The sequence below is a fragment of the Oryza brachyantha genome, chromosome 3 (genome assembly GCF_000231095.2).
Source record: "Oryza brachyantha chromosome 3, ObraRS2, whole genome shotgun sequence".
NCBI classification, from domain to species: domain Eukaryota; kingdom Viridiplantae; phylum Streptophyta; class Magnoliopsida; order Poales; family Poaceae; genus Oryza; species Oryza brachyantha.
In genome coordinates, this window is record NC_023165.2 from 20,028,795 (window position 1) to 20,047,089 (window position 18,295).

The 18,295-nt window shown below is 40.7% G+C and overlaps 2 protein-coding genes across 2 annotated transcripts; both read right to left on the minus strand.

Moving 5' to 3' along the window:
- Nucleotides 1–12,090: 12,090 nt before the first annotated feature.
- On the minus strand, nucleotides 12,091–13,930 carry LOC102720316 (pentatricopeptide repeat-containing protein At2g42920, chloroplastic-like). The gene has a single exon (XM_040522142.1). It carries the CDS (start codon nucleotides 13,841–13,843, stop codon nucleotides 12,293–12,295), a length of 1,551 nt encoding a protein of 516 aa, XP_040378076.1. The 5' UTR covers nucleotides 13,844–13,930; the 3' UTR covers nucleotides 12,091–12,292.
- Nucleotides 13,931–14,118: 188 nt separating this feature from the next.
- LOC102711788 (guanine nucleotide-binding protein subunit gamma 1) lies at nucleotides 14,119–18,295 on the minus strand. The gene is made up of 4 exons (XM_006650261.3): nucleotides 17,964–18,295; nucleotides 14,854–14,906; nucleotides 14,682–14,726; nucleotides 14,119–14,597 (listed from the first exon to the last, which is right to left on the minus strand). The coding sequence occupies exons 1-4, from the start codon at nucleotides 18,066–18,068 to the stop codon at nucleotides 14,513–14,515; spliced, it is 288 nt and encodes a 95-aa protein (XP_006650324.1). The 5' UTR covers nucleotides 18,069–18,295; the 3' UTR covers nucleotides 14,119–14,512.

An 18,295-nucleotide genomic window follows, 5' to 3' on the forward strand; every position in this document is an offset into this window, starting at 1 on the left:
CCCCATTTGGATGCAAGCACCAAAAGAAAAACTCACATGGAGGGTGTAAATCGGGGGAATTAATTAATTAAGCTAGCTGCCGATGATGGTTGGATCAAGAAAAGAAAGCGGCACGTGTGTGTCTCGAGGAAAGAAAGCTAGAGCACGTGCGCATGGAGTCGTCGGGTTTTCGCTTTTAATGTTGTGCAGGCAGCGAATATGCAGCTGCATGCTGACTTAATTTGACCAAGACAACGTACTAATTAATTGATGTTTATACGTGTTGTGTATCTAGTACTACTACCTACGTCTCATACAACTACCTACATCTTAATTTAACTAATTTTTGTTTTTAATGTTTAACCGTTCTTCTTATTTAAAAAAATTATAAAAAAATTAAAAAATAATCACACATAAAATATTATTTATGTTTTATTATCTGATAAAAATAAAAATAATAACCACAAAATTTTTTGAAATAAAACGAACAGTGGACGTTGAATATAAACAGTGTAAAAGTATAACAAAAATACTACGATTGATTACGTCGGTGACTGCCTATTCCGTGTTTGGTACAAATCCTCTGCTCTCAGTCACTTTTAGTTAGTTCAAGTCATATTTTTATTTTATGCCAAAATTAAAACTAATTTTAAGTATGAAAATTCAAATCTTACTTTATAAGCATAAACGCGCATTAGAAAACAAATTAGGATATAAAACTGCATCGGGATTATGCATGGTAAAACAATAACTTTATTATTATTCTCTCCTTTAATTGTTCTCACCACCTGCTCAAGCACAATAGAGTATCTGTGTACCCTCGTCCCTACTCGATGCATACAGCAATCGGACATGTCAGCTTCCTGGCTGGATGGCCAAGAGTGACACCATCCATTGTCTTCTAACTAATCTCATTTCCATAACTCTTGTCTCCAATACTGATCCACCATCAGCCTTCATCCCCATAGCTGTGGTGGCATTGTCGCCACTACGTATCTCAGCTGGCTACCAATGTCTACTGCTTACATTCATCTCTCTAAGTCCTGGGTCTCCACCTTGACCTTAACCCCGAACCCTACCTGGATGAGGTGGTTGCCTCTTCGCTAGAGTATCCACTACAATACATCTAAAGAAGAAAGAGGTGTGTGATGGGCTTACTCACCCCAAATCACGCCCTACAAATGATGGCGAATGGGTTATAAGGCTCGTGCGCACGTTGGCTGGATCGCAAAACTAACTTGCCCTTGACTCTCTGGCGCTACAAGAAAGATAATGAGGTCTTCAGCAATTCATGCTTGGTCTCTTGCCCTAACATCCTCCTCATTCTCACTGAAACCCTGAATCTATGAATCCTAAGTCTAGCGCCATTGAGATATCAAAGGATGATCTCCACATGCACGGTGATCCCCATCACCAGTGATTTGTTGTTGTGGTTTCACATGGAGGAGGTGGAGACTAGATGCATCACCATCTACACTGCATCCTAAAGTCACCTATGAATCATTGTTTTAGCTCTTCTCATGCTTCCCAAGAAGAAGAAGAAGAAGAGATGACAGTACTTGTGGCTTCAAAGAATCCAACCAGTGTGTCATCAGTTATGCATAAGTTCCTTTAGGTGATCATGTATAGACCAACATCATGATATTATTAAACAAATAAATTTCACAAAAACCTCATATCCGTCGAGATATCAGTGCCAATCACCCTAAACAGGACATTGCATACCAAAACAAAGTTGATCCGGCATCGATGAAACCTCATCAGTGTCGGTTAATGCAATTACCCGGCATGGTTAAGGAATACCTATATCTATGCCAGTTATAGATGTAACCCGGTACTGATGAATACTCTATCAGTGTTGGGCTTGTCTAGTCTTCCAAAAAAAGAACGGGAACATATTTATGTGATATCCAACCCGAAACTTATTAGTACACTATATACACCCCTACCCCTGTACTATACGAGCATATATACAAGAAGGGAGGAGTCCTCTGCTCCCTGCTAGCTCGGGAGGGGAGGCACATTTTTGTGATTTTTTCTAGGTATTCAAGATTTAATCCTTATAGATTACTAATGTATTATGAGAGTAGTTGTAACGACAAATCCTCGATAGCTTTAATGTGACTATTTAATTTCTACTTCCACGTTTTCGTTTTCAATTTTTTTATTTGGGTGTTCATGTATGAAGTAATTAATTTTGGTAAAGTGCTTATATTTATTTACCCATTATATGAATAATTAATCTTTTTTAAAGAGCCTATATTGATCTGCCCATAATTATGAAAATTTAATTTTTTTTGTCGACGGATATCAGTGCCGGTTCTTAAGGCTCGTAAGCATGCATGCATCTATCTAGCTACCAGTGCCATCAGTTTATTACCTGCTGATGTGGGCAGCAATTAACCTAAATATATATATCTCTAGCTGCGAAAGCATGCATGCCCGTTGGCTTCTTCAACTTGATTAATAATTGGCTTGGCATTGAAGTACTTAATTTCTACTAGCTTTACATTAAATTATTGACTTATTATTTGGCACATCACAATCAACTTTTGAACATATGGCGACTGACGCATACTGCGTCGACTGTTATTTATCAATTGGACATGTTACTATGCATATATATACAAATGCCATGTTCCTGTTGTTTGAAAATGTCTCTTACTAGCTGGAAATGACGACAGATATGATCATATGAAATTGACCATAGATATTCCGATATTAAGTTTATTTTGTAATTTTCATTACATCTTGCAACGGGTTCTTTATGCGTTTTAAAAACCAATTATAATGTGAATATGGTATACTTTAGATTGATATAATTTACCTCCAGTAAGTTTGAACGGGTTCTTTCAAGATTTATAGATGCTAATAAATCTATACACATATATAATACATATTTATCGATCCATGAATAAAACTCTAGATATGGCCAAACCCTCTTATAATCCTCTTATAATATATATAGAGTGGAGGGAGTAGTTTATTTTGGAAGAACGAGTTATGTATATAACTATATATAGACAATATGATATTGACACATTTTCGAGGTACGTACTCGATCTTAGACAAGATATTGACCGGTATAAATCAACGGACAAGCGCAAAATCAAGAGAGTGACAGAAATATATGAAAATCGATCGAACTCAGAAGATTTCTAGATCAATTATTGTCCCTTCATCAAATTAACGTAGTTTTCACAACAGCAACCCTAAAAATCGCTTTCATGTGTACATTATACAATCACTTTCATTTGTTTTCGGTAATACATTTAATTATATTTTACATAGAAACCATATGTAGTTTTCACACATCCGGCCTCCCCCGTGTTTGTACTGAAATTGACCTGCATAGCTGTCTTCTTTTCCATAAAATATTCTTAATTTGCCATATTTTGACAATTGTCAAGGCGTTGTAGTGTTATCAAATACCACTAGCAAGTAGTATATCGATAGGTGTTTCTCCCGACATAATTCTGTGCTCCTCTTAGACTGCATGCATGAATTTAAAAAATGTAATATGCCTAGTCATCTTCTCCTTAAATTATTGGTCTTAGGCCGCGTTCGGCAGTAGGGTGTAAGTTAACTTAGGTCCTAGCACGAAAAACATAGTAATAGATCAGTATATGATTAATTAATTATTAGTTATTAAAAAAATATAAAATAAATTAATATGATTTTTAAAACAACTTTCTTACCGAATTTTTTTGCAAAATATACACCGTTTAGCAGTTCGGGAAACGTATGCGCGGAAAACGAGGGAGGCTTAGTTAACTAAGCTGTGTGCCGAACACGGCCTTAGTCAACATTTGAATTTTGAAGCTTAATTTCAGTTTTTATTTGTTTATTCCATCAAGTGTATTGCCAGCCTTTGTTTGGCTTATGAACCATCAATAACATATAGAAATAAAAAGTTTTTATACCCATAAGTTATATATCTTTGATTTAGAGGCGGATCCAGAAGAAAACAATAATGATGATTGAATATTTTTTTTAACTTTTAAAAGAAACTTTAGCCCATTCTTCTATAGACCTATGGTAAAAAATCTAGTGAGGACTTATAAGAGTCTCCATAGGTCTAGAGTAGAGACCCCTAGCCCCATAATAGATCTACCACTGCTCTAATTCTTTATATTTTTTTTATAGGTTATCAGCCGTATTTCAGCCGGTCAAAGCCGAAGGGTGTAGTTAAATGCTCACTAAAATCCACTTCAAAGATGGCAAGAGAATTTTGTGTACAATTAAAACTCATGCATATTAATGTAGCACTAATTTTTCAGAGTTGCACATGTAATCTGCATCGCATGATTAAGAACAACAAATGCAATGTATATTTGCAGACTTGCAGACGCTTCGGTTGTCCACATCAAACAAGGGTGTGGGGCCAAGAGTAACATAATTGTGGGCCCATGGAAGGCGCCATATCATATATATTTAGATTCCCAGGGAACCACTAGCAAGAAAGGAACAGATTTTGGTCTGTGACAACGGATCGATGCAGTGCATGTAGTATATTATTCGCAAATTGCCAGCCGCCCAGCCCCATCAGGCATCACCTAACTCGATCTCTGACCGTTTTTCCTTCTTGGTACCTGGCCGTAGATTCTACATACATGTACCACTGCAAGCAAATTAATCCGGATGATATGCCCGTGGTTATTTCCTCAATCTAGAGTCTAGGATCAGATTTCGGAGATGCTCATAGGAGTAGGATTTGCGTGTGTATGTTTTTAGGGGAGAGTGTGTGTTCTGAACGTCTGCATTTTACTGTATTCTCAAAAATTAATCCGGATGATTGCCAGAGATTGTTGGTCTTATCTTTTCGTTTTTGATTATATATAAGTTAAATTTTAAATTTAGAGTTTATTTTAGAGTTTTTTATTGTAGTTTATTTTTCAGTTTTTGCTTTAATTTATATCGCTAAGAACATCTATATAAAAGTATTATTCACAAATTATTTTTATTTACAAATGATCAACCCTTGTTATTTGATACACCATTCTTAATATTTATTCATGATTTCCTTTCTTTCCAATAAGAAGCATATATATCACAATATGTATACGCTTGCAAATCTCAAAGTTAGCAACTTAGCATCGCTCATCTAGTTGTTGTATATGGATCGAAACAATATCATTTTAAAGCTATCTTGATCTGAAGGCTTTTTCTCATCATGGTATAGTGGTTTGCAGGCTTGTTGGTTGAATTGCTTTCGTTTCAATTTTTTTTTTTTTTACTACGGTTGGATGCGGCCAAATTTCCAGTTAACAATTTTATAATTATTGTCAACCTTGCTATACATTATTGCATGTTATTTAGGTGAAGGACGGCATGATATATGATAGCTACAGTATGTAGTATGTTATATATACTGAGGTCATAGACTTTGCGCGCCCTCCTTATGACTCTTCAAATTTCATTTTCTTTTTCTGAAAAATTTCTGAAGAACGGCCCTGTTCAAATGTATCTTTCACACTCAAGTATTATTAACAACAATTCCAATATATGTATCTTTAATCTTGTATAAACAGGGTCTGTGCAGCATGTTCTGCATCCATTACTACCCCCATTTATATAGTTATCTTATATATATATAGAGAGAGAGGATGTTGTGCGGTTGTATTAATCTCTATACAACTATAAAATAAATATATAAACAGAGTAGTGGTGTCATGTGGCGGTGAATTTGCCCTTCCGCCCACCAACAACTCCCATTTCTATATGTTTGACCATTTACCATTCTCTCTGCAAGAACTCGACAACTAAAAATATTTGGTTAGCTATAAATTCAAAATGGGGAGTCTCTCTGCAATACGTGGTTGTGCTATTCTTGATTTCATAATTAATAATGTGCGGGCATTTATCTAGTACATACAAGCAGAGGCAGAATCATTAAGCCTAGGGAAACTAGGGCTTAAGCCCTAGGTTTGTCTACTTAATTTCTTATAAATTTATTCAAATCTTGCTAATAAAGATTCAACAAAGTATATCATTTGAGCCCTACTCTTAGCCTATTCTATTCTTGGTTCCACCCCTGCATACAAAGATATACATGTGCCGATGTGGATTCTCCTTCTCAATTTTATCACATGTCTTGTATTACGAAAATTCATGATAAAATCATAGAATCATGCTTAAAAGTAAATTATAAGAGCTGACAGTATTCTAATTGTACGTAGTTAATGTCTTGCGAACTAGCTAGGGATAGAATATTTACTTTGCATTTATTTATTATAAGTGTTGAAGACAGAGGGAAGAAAAGTAAGGGCAGAGAAGAATTTTTTTTTTTTTGATTATTCATTCATGCCTGATGTGTTTTAAATAATCTTTGCCAAAATCATATATATACCTCATATATAGTTCGAGAAGGGAGTACTATGTGTTGTTTGAATTGTTTTCTACTACATGTGCATATATATGTGGCTAATTTTTGCAATATTTTTTTGACACTATATACTACTGTATTTATTCACTATAGGTACCCTAGCACTAGAGAAATGTATATGCATATACATGCTGACAAACACACAGTTACATCCTTTTAACAAAATGTTAATTGCATCATATTTAATTTTTCTTCAGTACAAACCTAATTGGATCTGCTCGAACATTGTAAAACACTTTTCCCTCTGTTGAGCTTTGCAGCTAATTTAGCTGGAGCTTGTAGAATATAATTTGCATGTGGTATAATATGTACTTTTAAGGAAAATGCATGTCGTCAGGAGACCACAATCACCCCAATTTAATGCTTACAGAGTTACAGTCATAATAATTAGAAATCATGCAGCTAGGGTCGATCGAGTGGTCGACCTCATGAACAAATTGAGATCACGACATATATTTATAAACGTAGGGTTTTTGTCAGTCACGGTTAATTATGATAAGGTCGTAGTTATCAGCAACTTGGAGCATAGTTATATGGACAACGTTTCGGTGTATATTACTTGTAGTATAATACTGTTAGTAGAACTAATCTCGTCTATTGATTTAAAAGGGTATTTTCATACTTTGATTAATATTAGATTTGTATTTATTATTTTTTATCACATTATGCACGGATAAAAAAAAGCTCAGCAAGGCCCACTTATTATCATTGTTAAAAAAACGATATTATCCTCTCAGAATTCTACTACACCTAAAATTGTTGGTAGTATAATTTAATCATAGTCGTCCAACAAAATTAGATCAGCGGTCTGAATTAAATTATACTACAAGTAATATACACCGGAGTCAGCGTGTGTGTTATATATATATAACACACACACACACACACATATATATATATATATATATATATATATATATATATATCTATATATATATCTTGATCGTACGTATTCTTCCAGTACACACGCATGCTTTCTTTTAGATGTTTCTAGGCTGGCTAGTAGTACAACTATGCTAGCTTATGCACGCCAAAAGCAAATATTAACTATATATATACACCTCTCAAAAGATTGCTAAACTAATGGACGGCAATAATTTAAGCTACCTCGATCTAAAACTCTAACCTAATGCAAGCTGACGGTGACAAATATAGCCAGTAAATTTAAGAAGTGCCCCCTGATTAATTAGGCTTTAAAAACAACTCGGTAGGGCATGAATGCATTAATTTGCGAGATAGTGATTGCCTGTGAAGGGAAAATCTAGGTTTAGATTCGCCATTTCGCTGTCAAGATGTTAGTTTATGCGACGTGACGAGGAAATATGGACCCGGCCACTGATGGTATTGTTTCTATAATATTCAAATAATTCTGAATTGAAAACCATGGTAGAATTGACCTTGCTGGAGGCTAATCAAGAGAACGATCTGAAAACTGCTCTATATATGCTTCAATGGATTAATCAACTATATATTTCAAGGGGTTGTTGCACATGTACGACAGAGTGTGACGCATTACTATTCCAGTGTCTGATCCTGCGTGTAACTACGTTTATGTTTTGTCTCTTGTTTTGTTGAGCTGTTCTCTAGCTTGTTTGTTCCAATTAAGTGCAGGGGCCAAGAGGTTTCCAACTTGCTGTTTAATTAACCTTTTTATATTTTAGGTAATATTTTTTAACACAGTACAACACATACACTCACAACATATGCACACTCCCCCCTAAGAACATACACAAATCCTACCCCTATAAGCATCTCCAAAGCCTGATCGGTGTATCCTGAAGAGATTGACGAAGTCACCCCTATAAGCATCTCCAAAGCCTGATCGGTGTATCCTGAAGAGATTGACGAAGTCACCCCTATAAGCATCTCCAAAGCCTGATCGGTGTATCCTGAAGAGATTGACGAAGTCACCATAGATATGATCTTTAAAGACAAGCTTCTATCATCCGCTCCAATCTTGATTCTTTGTTATTACATCATCTCTTCTTAATTTGCTCCTGTGAAGAACACTCTTGAGGATCATATCCGTTATAGGGTGTATACTATGGAGATCTGATTGAATAACTAAGAAAGTATAAGATGTGCTCTGAATTTCTCTTCATTCAGCACGTCTATTCTCTAGATTAGATGAGATATATACGGGGACTTGGATGCATGTTAGTTATAAGTTATCCTCTTTTTTTTTTCTTTTTGCTGTACTAGAGTCTATGAGCTTTCATTAGGTAAATGTGTCCCTTTCCGGTGGGTAGAATTTAATATACATAGTTAATCTATTTTTATCGAATGATTATGATTAGATTATATTACCATCTGCATTATTAATAGTAGTAGAAACGTAGAGTTGTATTATCGTTATTAGCAGGGATGGAATTCTTTCTTCTTGGTCACGTTATGGATCAACACAAGCAGATTTGTCAGCCTCCAAAAAAAGCAAGCAAATTAATCTAATCTGGCTCGAGAGCAGCTGTAGATTAAACGCAATAGACAAACAGATTGAGAGCTGCAGACATTCAGATTTGTGTGGCCGGCAGCCTCTGTCGACTGTTGAATTAAGCAAGAGGAAACTTGCCGTTTGTGGTGCGCATCGTCCGAGTATCGATCCGTGCGACTGCTAATATCTAGCATTAGCATAGCCTAGAGCCTCCTGACCTAACTAATGGAGCCCATCGCCATTGTTTGCCACACGAAGAAGCTCAATTTTTGTTCTCCTGAAGCTTCGAAAGAAGCTAGCTACTAGCTAGTACTCCGGCCAGTAGCTAGCTCGCTCGCAAACTGAAAACTGCAGCTTAATTAGTTAATTACATAAATCAAAAGGCAGGTCGATCGATAGATCTGCAGCACCAAATCGAAAGAAAGATCGTTGGGCCCTAACGCCATTGATTTGCGCGTGTCGTGTGGGTCGGTCAATCGGATCGATCTTTCGTCTTTTCTAATGTTTTGTGTTGGTACGCGTCTCGTCGGCGTCTGCGTTTGGCCCTACAGCTGCAGGATTCAGTTAAACCTGGACAAACTTTAGCAATGCCATTAGCGATGGAGAACTCACGTACTATATATATGTATGTCCACTATATATAACTAATACATTATTAGGGAACTGGAAACTAAAGTTGATGACTTTAGTTGCATGCACTGCACACGGCCGGCCCGGCCTGTAGATGGTGACTAATCTTGGTATGACTAACAAAGCTGATGATTTTCCTAGGAACATTTCACATGTATTTGTGCAGACATGTAGTGTCGGCCGAGAGAGAGAGATTCAGTTAGTTAGCTGGGTTTAGTCTGGTGACCCATGAACTGTCCTCCACAGGACAAAAATTAGGACTGATACTATATCACTTTCCTAGCTAGCTACAATATGTCACATGCCCTTCAATGTCATGCACAGAGAGACGGAAAGATAGATGTTTCAGCATCATGCGTTCAGGGCTCTGAACTTTCGCCCTATGCATTTTTGCTTTGCCTATGCTTATAAGCTAAATTTTAAATTTTTAGCCTTAAATCTAGAATTAATCTAATTATTTTTTATCATAGTTTATTTTTCAACATTGTCTTTTAAATTACTGAGAACACGTATATAAAAGTTTTACTTATAAATTAAATTTTATTTATAAATATGTAGTTTGACTTTTTCCACAACCCCTTCGCTGCAAAAGGAGGAAACTATCCATGTCAGTGGCACAGCTATACAAACTACACAAACGAGGTTTATCCCACATGGCCTGGGGATGACTGTTGAAAATATTTGTCAAGCATATGGGAGCAATACAATATGTTCTTAAGTGCTTACTTTAAAAAAGTTTATCTTCATTTGACAATTTACTGTTTAATGATATAGTAGGTTGGTAGCTGAAGCCTGAGGGCTATATCTATATATGTAAATATATGGTTATATCCATCATACGGTGGAGGTAGAGGTAGATAATTTATCTCATCACCTTAATAAGGGGATTTGTTAGATTTAAGCGTCTAAAACTGATAAATTTTTAGTCACCTATAATTGCACATTGCTAAGTATAAAATGCACTACTATGCAATCAGCTATGTAAAATTCATTCTAGGGTAGTGTTTAAAATAGAATATTCACCAAATTAGTGATGCAAATATTCTACATGATTATAGGGGAATATAAATATTTTAAGAAATAAACTTAACGAATAGCTCAGAATTAAGTGTTATAAGCAACGCAGTAGAGGAATTTTAATAGTGTGGTGCAAACAATCACGTCAATAATACATTGAAGAGGCTTGAAAATAAACTTCGATAAAAAAACCCTAAAATCAACTCCAAATTTAAGGTTCAAAATTTAAATTTTAGCACATAAGCAAAATAATGATGGTGATGAGAAAACGGCAACTGACCATGCGTTTCAGACCATAAGATCTGCGTATGATGTGCTGGGCCTTATAATATTTGGGCTGGGCTTTAAGCTTCTTTTTTGAGTTGTTCTAGGACTCTTTTAAGTTGCATATTAATACATCTTTTTAAGACTTACTCCATAATAGATAGTAAACGTTAACAACATACAATTCCAGGACATCACCACGATAAAAAAAAAGAGAACATAAAACCAGCCAATAGGATCGTAAAGCTGACCAATAAATGCAAGCAATCTTCTAGAATAAACCATGCAACGGTAATAGATGTCTAGATGCGATCTACAGGGAGCTATGGCACTACCGCGGTGATCACATCCACGGTCCTCTACCAGTGTGCATACTACTTAACAAACTAACAATCATTTCGTCTACCTCCACAAAAACGACGCAATTCAAGAATTTTCATGGAGTCATGAATTTCATGTGAGCTTCACCAAACTCAACAAACAATTGCTATGGAATTCTTCATGAAATTTGAGGAGTGTTAACTGCAATTCTAATGAACCGAGGGTCAACAATATTGTGGACAGACTAATATCATGCAAAAGCCCATTGCCCTGGAGCTCTAATCGTCGTCTCAGATGCCTTGACCCCTGCCGTCTTGGCAGACATTGTAGATGCAACCTCTGTCGCGACAAACGTCACAAGAGCCACCACATAGGAACCACGACCACGTCTATAAGGGGATGGACACCATCACAAGAGCCATGGTTACCATCATGACAATCATCAATAGAGGCGTGGCAGACAGTCATGGCAACCATCACCATCTTGGGAGCCACCATCAACACGGAAATAACAACCACCGCTGTCCAGCCAACTCTAGTCAGTTTGGTGCACCATCGTCCATATTGCCCACAAGAACTCAGATCTAACACATCATGAAGCCAACAGAGCAAGATTGACCACGAAAGACGACCTCCACCATAATATTCAACGGCTTTGTGGTTAAGAAATCGAAGATGCCATCGATTTGGCTCATCTACCACATAGAAATGCTAGAACCACCTTCATCAAGTCCACCTTTTACCGAAACTCCAATGGAGCATAATGCTAATGAGGTATTGACTCAAGAGCTTAAGCTATGAGAAGGCTTGACTACAAGCACTAAATTATACTAATTTTACGAGAGGAAGGAGCCAAACCCTTACTTCCAAGGTCACCGACAGCAAGCCACCAGAATCGGAAGGGAAGAGGGGTCAACAGGGAAGCTTTCCCTCTCTTCTTGGTCTCCTTTTCCTTGCTTGCTAGCTTCAACTATGATGCCATCCGTCCATCTGTCGTTCCATATCAATATATCTTCTATGTAACAATATCACTGTTCTAGGCACCTAAAAAGGATACCACTAATCTTGTTTGATCAAAACTCCAAAAAATTCGGTACATAATAATCTACATTCAATTTTTTTTCATGTCACATAATTCTAAACAATTATACAGATTTGACAGATCAATGCATCTCCCTGTACATTTCACCACCTTGGTTTTTTCCATTTAGTTTTAATTAAATTAAACTATAGCTATGAAATGAGCAGCAGTAACAGTAGTTGTTCTAGCTGACGAACTCGTGCACGACGCCGTCCACCTCGATCATGCTGCACCCGGGCGCCTTGCCCACGCCTTCCTCCCTCATCCTCCCCCTCACCACCGCGGCGGCGCCACGCGGCGCCGCGCTCGCCGCGAGCACGTACGCGCCGCTGTCCGTCGGGTCGCACCGCAGGGCCTCCCTCGCCGCGCTCGCCGCCGCGGGGGCGTCGCCGTGGAGGCGGCACCCGGACAGCAGCGCGCCCCACACGGCCGCGTCGGGCGCCATCGGCATCGCCGCGATCGCGTCCTCGGCCTCCCGGAGCCTCCCCGCCCTGGCGAGCGCGTCGACGAGGCACCCGTAGTGCTCGATCCCCGGGGCCACGCCGTGCTCGCTCGCCATGGACGCGAACGCCGACTCCGCCTCCTCGGGCTTGCCGGAGTGGCCGTACGCCATCAGGATCGCGATGAAGGTGACGCTGTCCGGGCGTAGGCTGTGAGGCTCCAGCTCGGAGAACAGCGTGGCCGCCTCTCGCCATTGCCCGTGCACCGCGTGGCCAAGCATCATGGAGTTCCAGGACGAGAGCTTGGCTAGGCCCCGCGATCTCGCCGCGTCGAACACCTCGCGAGCCCTGCGTATGGCGCCGCACTTGCAGTACATGTCCACGAGGGCGGTGACCACGAGCGCGTTCACCGCGACGCCGCGCTTGTCTATGTACGCGTGCACCCACGCGCCCTGCTCCAGCGCGCCGAGGCTGGAGCAGCAGCCGAGGACGCTGACGAGCACGTTGGCGTTCGGCTCCACGCCCTCCGCCTGCATCTCTGAGAAGAGCTCCACCGCGTCGTGGCACCTCGAGGCGCGGGAGTAGGCGCTCACCATGGCGCTCCACGTCGTGACGGTCCGGCTCGGCATGCCGTCGAACACCGCCCGCGCCTCGTCCACGCGGCCGGCCCTCGCCAGCGCCACGATCGCGCTGTTGCACGCCACGGCGTCGAACTCCTCGCACCGCCCGAGCAGCGCCAGCGCCTCGTCGGCGGCGCCGCACGACGCGTACATGGCGATCATGGAGTTGCGCACGTAGGCGTCCCCGCCGAGTCCGAGCTTGAGCACCATGCCGTGGAGCCCCGCCCCGTCCCCGGCGCGTCCTAGGCGCGCGTACGCCGCGAACAGCGACGGGAACGTGCGCCGCTCAGGCTGCGTCGGCGACCCGAGCATGTCGACGAACAGCGCCACCGCCGCGTCCGGCCCCGGGCCGTCGGCCAGCGCGCGTATGGCGGTGTTCCACATGAACGCGTTGGGCCTCGGGTGGTGCCTGACGAGGCGCGCGGCGTAGGCGGTGTCGCGGCCGTCGCCGGCGCAGAAGGCGACTGCGCGGCTGGCGGCGATGGGGTCCTTGGCAAGGCCGGACTTGACGAGCGCGGCGTGGAGCTGGTGGAGGTGCGCCATGGAGGCGCATTGCGTGTGCAGGAGGGTGAGAACCGGGTGGGACGCGAGGAAGGAGGAGATGGAGGGCGACGAGGGGAGGAGAGGAGCGCTGCTCGCCGGCGACGAGCAAGCGCGCGCCTGCAGTGGCGCCATGGAGGCTTCGTTTTGGATAAGGTCACTTCACTTGTGGCCTATGAGGACAGGTTGAAGAGAGCTAGCTAGTTATTGGGCTGGGCTGGGCCGGCCTATGTGAGTTGGGCTTTTCTTCAGCGGGCCGACTGAGCTGGCAAGTTAGTGAGATCCATGAAAAAGCCAGATTCTTTCTCATCCATGAGGGATTCAGCATACTTGTCTTCTTGTTCTTGGCCACCACAACCACAATTGTCAAGATATCAGTTATAACTGCTCAAGAATGGGGTCAAAAAAGATTCAGAATGGTAAAACCTGAACAAGGGTAGAAACATCTCAAATAAGTCAGATAGAACCTCCCTCACAGGGAATGTTTTGGGTCAAATGTTACAGTTCAGATCCCATACTTCAACAGCAGAAATGCAGCTAATCAAACTAAATGCACAGGAATTTCAATGCTAAGAAACCTTTTTCAAACAAAGATGTTTAGCTAGCTCTCTCTCTATCGCTTATGTATTCTAGAGTTTCCTTCTCATGCTACTCCAACAATGCTTCACCAATGCCCAGATTCAGTTCAGTAAAATAATCCCTTCCCCTCACCTTTTTTATGACTACTAACATCCATGCCGGGATGACCAAAAACAATTTACAGTTTGCAGAAATCATTCTCCTCTTTCTGTTGTTTGCTAAGAATCATAAAAACCAGCATTTGCACCTGCGCAGATCTTGTGGACCTTCAAACCATCTGTCCCAGGATTGACATGCAGGCCCAGTAGTTCTGCAGTAACAGAAAGAAATGGCATCAGAGTTTTGAGGCAGTGATATTAGGACAGACTAAAACAATGGTTGTTTCTGTTGTTACACTGGAAGTAGAGGATCTGCTTTGCTTTCCGTTGTTACCATAAGCCTGGTACAAGTTAACATTGCAATCATTATCGAACAGTAAAACACCACAGAGATGTTTTTTGAAGCAGGAACACCATAGGAAAAAATGTCTTTAAGTAATATTGGAATAGTTTTCTTATAGCACGTACTCTTGCAATGCTGCTGACACCTTATCCGTTTTTTCAAGCTCTTCAAGTTCCTCCTGCATACAAAGAAGTCGCATTGAGAATATTACTGGGTTTGGTAGGGAAGGTGAAACCAGAAACATTTTAAAGGGAAAAAAACTGTCCTTTCCAGCTGTACAGGATTCTATATTTGAAAAAGAAAAAGGAATCCCTGCCAGATCTACAGATAATGATCTAAGAATGAAGAAGGAACAAATCTAGTCCACACCAGCACCATTGAGAAATTTAGAATGATTTAACCTGCAAAATTGTACTTTATTCTGCTATGCAAGTAGCTCACGTGTTTTATTCATGCAATGTGCAGCTAATGAACAATTTGGGCTGTTCAAAATATTTTTTTTGGAATTCACGAATCATCTCTTTTATTTGTACACAGATGATATAGATTGGCCACACATCACACTTGCACTGAAATCCAATATGTTCCAAAATGCAATCAGAGCAGTCTAAAATAGCAAATTGTCTATAAGTTTAACCCAAATGACAAAATATCAAGATTTAGCAATCAAAATGGTAATGATTAACACCTAGGGTATCCTAACAAGTGAACCTTTATTTTAGAATTAGTACTCATAATTCTTTTTAGATAATGGAAGCTTTTATTGAACTCTGCCAATTACTCATACATCTTAGGTGATGAAAACCCAAGGTTTCTATTTGGTTTTAATTGAAGAAAGTCTGTACTCCAATGCAGGTCTCATGTGGCCTGTGGGGCCTCCAGTATGCTAGGCACAAGAAGGGGCTGCAAACTCTGCTAATAATAAGTCATATCTGATTAGTCCTTTAAATTTGGAATTGTTTAATTAAGTTGGTGGATAAGTTGAGTTGCATTCAACTTACTGTATATAAGTGACTATTATCTTTCTCTCATCCCTGCCTCTTTGACTGGCGCGCCCAACCACAGCAGTACAGAACCCACACAGCCAAGATACAGGGCACATCCAATTACTTCACATGACTATGCACTTAACCAAATCCCTCCGATCAACATACCTGCCTGTGACAGCAGATCATCTTCATGTGCTCCAAATATTAGAGTTAACCACTGAGAGGAGCTTCAGGGCATGCCCACTAGTGCAAGACATACTTACAGATACATGAACAGTGATTGAGTTAACCAGTGAACCCACTTTAATTCATTTTCTTCAAATACAGATGCATAAATTTGAGAAAATATTAGGTAGGGAGTGAACCATCAATTGGGTTAGTGGGCTGTGAGCCTGTGACCCACTAAATTACATGCCCCAGCCATACCCTTAAAACTCTGACACACATGGATGGGGGTTCAGTAACAGGTTTTGTGGTAATTGATAATTTTTTCCTTATGCTGCTTCTTTTTATCAATTTGATTTTATATTGCAAGGTCACAATAAGCACAGTTATGTGTACCACTGTTATAGAGACTGAGCGAAGTTTCTTCCAAAAAGAAAGGTGATAAACACCCTTTATCTCTTGCTAGTTTTATTGGCTATTTACTTTACTTTCTCAACTTATAGTACATAACTTAAAAGGTCACTTTCCCATCTGAGTATGGGACAGATCCGATGTTGACAGAAAGAAGAAGAAAATTTCATCTAATTGGAACGAATGAGAACTATACTGTGATACTATACCAATTGTTTCAGGATTTACAACAAAAAAAAAAGATAAATATGAGGGTTCTATTAAATCGATTTCATGTGTTGACTGTTGGTATTTCAAGATAGACTACAGTAAATGTTGACAACAGCATTTACCACCGAAGAACTACATTTGCATTACTACTTAATTGCATGCTTTCAAACATACTGAATACTGAAGAGATTTAACACAAATATAAAACAACTTCATAGAACAAATAGACAAACATGCTTCTAAATGATTATTCTCCGTTGTCTTCACAATCTTGATTACTCAACAGCGAATATAGAGTGCATGATAGTATTCATTTGGCGTCTAATAATAACTTACTGATTTGGGGTTAGCTGATTACTGAAAGAACAAATAGGACAAGTTTATTTTATTTGTTGATAGAGCAAGGGATACATTTAAAGAAATTACAATTGTCATGTTTGCAAGGGGCAACAATGTGAAGATGCTCCTTATACATCATAAGTACTAGGTCAACAAAAATTAGCGAATTTAAGGTGGTACTTTCCGATGCCAGCAGTGAACATATTTCCTGATTTACGAGTCGTTTGCAGCATTGAATTTCACTTATTGTTTCATAAATCCTGAGTATTATCGAAGAGACGATTCGGAGAACAATTTGTTCAGCAAGCCTGTTGATCCGACAATAACCAAAAGGAATAGATCTCACAAACCAGAACACATGGCTTCCCATCCTACCAGGTCCCCAGGAGAGGGGGGGGGTGTCAATATTCAGAAGTCTTTAGTACACTGTCAGCCCCCAATCATTATATGTAGCAGAAAGCACTTTTGTTTCTCTCGCACAGATAAAACCTCCATAAACTACAAATAGCCAGACAGGAAATACTAATCATTCTTAGTTTTTCTTTTTCCTTCTGTCCCCATTAGAAAAAATAAAAGGCCCACAAAATGGTACGGAAATAAAAATCCTTGTCCAGGGACAAATCGTGCAGCGGCAGGACGAGCAGGCTGCACCGGCGACCACACTGTCCATGCACATGCGCTTGACCTCTCTCCCACATTTCGCCGCCCATGGCGCATGGGGATCAAGGAGGTGCAAAGAGAACACAAGGGAAAAGGGCAAAAAAAAAAAATCTGGACAACTATGGCGAAAGCTTCTTGATTGGTCATACGGGAACATGGCATTGGAATCTTGGAAACTGATTGAGCGAAATGCTGGCAAGGCTGCTACTGCTGTTAGAGGTTTTCGTCAATTCCGAGGGGGGAAATGCAGAAAGAATTAAGCTGGTCATGTTCATGTCCATTTGCCACCGAAAATTGCCCAGAAGAGGAAGACGTCGTGAAGAAACTGTTTTTGCTCTCCTTTTTGCTAAAACCCTATCATTGATACCGCAAACCCAAATTTGGGAAGACGACGACGGTAAACGCTAGCCGACGACGGAAGAACACAAGCCAAGAAGAGAAGAAGAGGAGCGAGACGAGACCTCGAGAAAGCGCGCTTCTTGCTCGAGCTTCTTGAGCTCGGCCTGGATCCGGTGCCGGCCCCGCGTGTCCCCGGCGTCCCCTCCTCCGCCGCCGCCAGCCTGCATCACCACCCGTTCGACGCGTCGCGCACCGCGGGGGGAGGAGACCCCAGAGCCTCAGCCTCCGCACTGCGTTGCACTGCAAGGAGGCGGCGGAGCGGAGCCTAGTGCGATCGATCCGGCGCCGCGGGGTGCGGGTGGGTTAGGCAGCGCGGCGAAAACAAAGAGGAGTCACGGACGGAGTGCGGGTGGCGACGAAAATGTTTGGGCTTTTTTTACCTTCTGTTTGCCTC

Coding starts and splice junctions, on each gene's coding strand:
- LOC102720316 (XM_040522142.1), bottom strand. CDS start 13,843: ATGGCGCCACTGCAGGCGCGCGCTTGCTCGTCGCCGGCGAGCAGCGCT.
- LOC102711788 (XM_006650261.3), bottom strand. CDS start 18,068: ATGCAGGCTGGCGGCGGCGGAGGAGGGGACGCCGGGGACACGCGGGGC. Junction 14,907..17,963: donor AAGAAGCGCGCTTTCTCGAG/GTCTCGTCTCGC, acceptor CTTTGTATGCAG/GAGGAACTTGAAGAGCTTGA. Junction 14,598..14,681: donor GCAGATCCTCTACTTCCAGT/GTAACAACAGAA, acceptor CTGTTACTGCAG/AACTACTGGGCCTGCATGTC.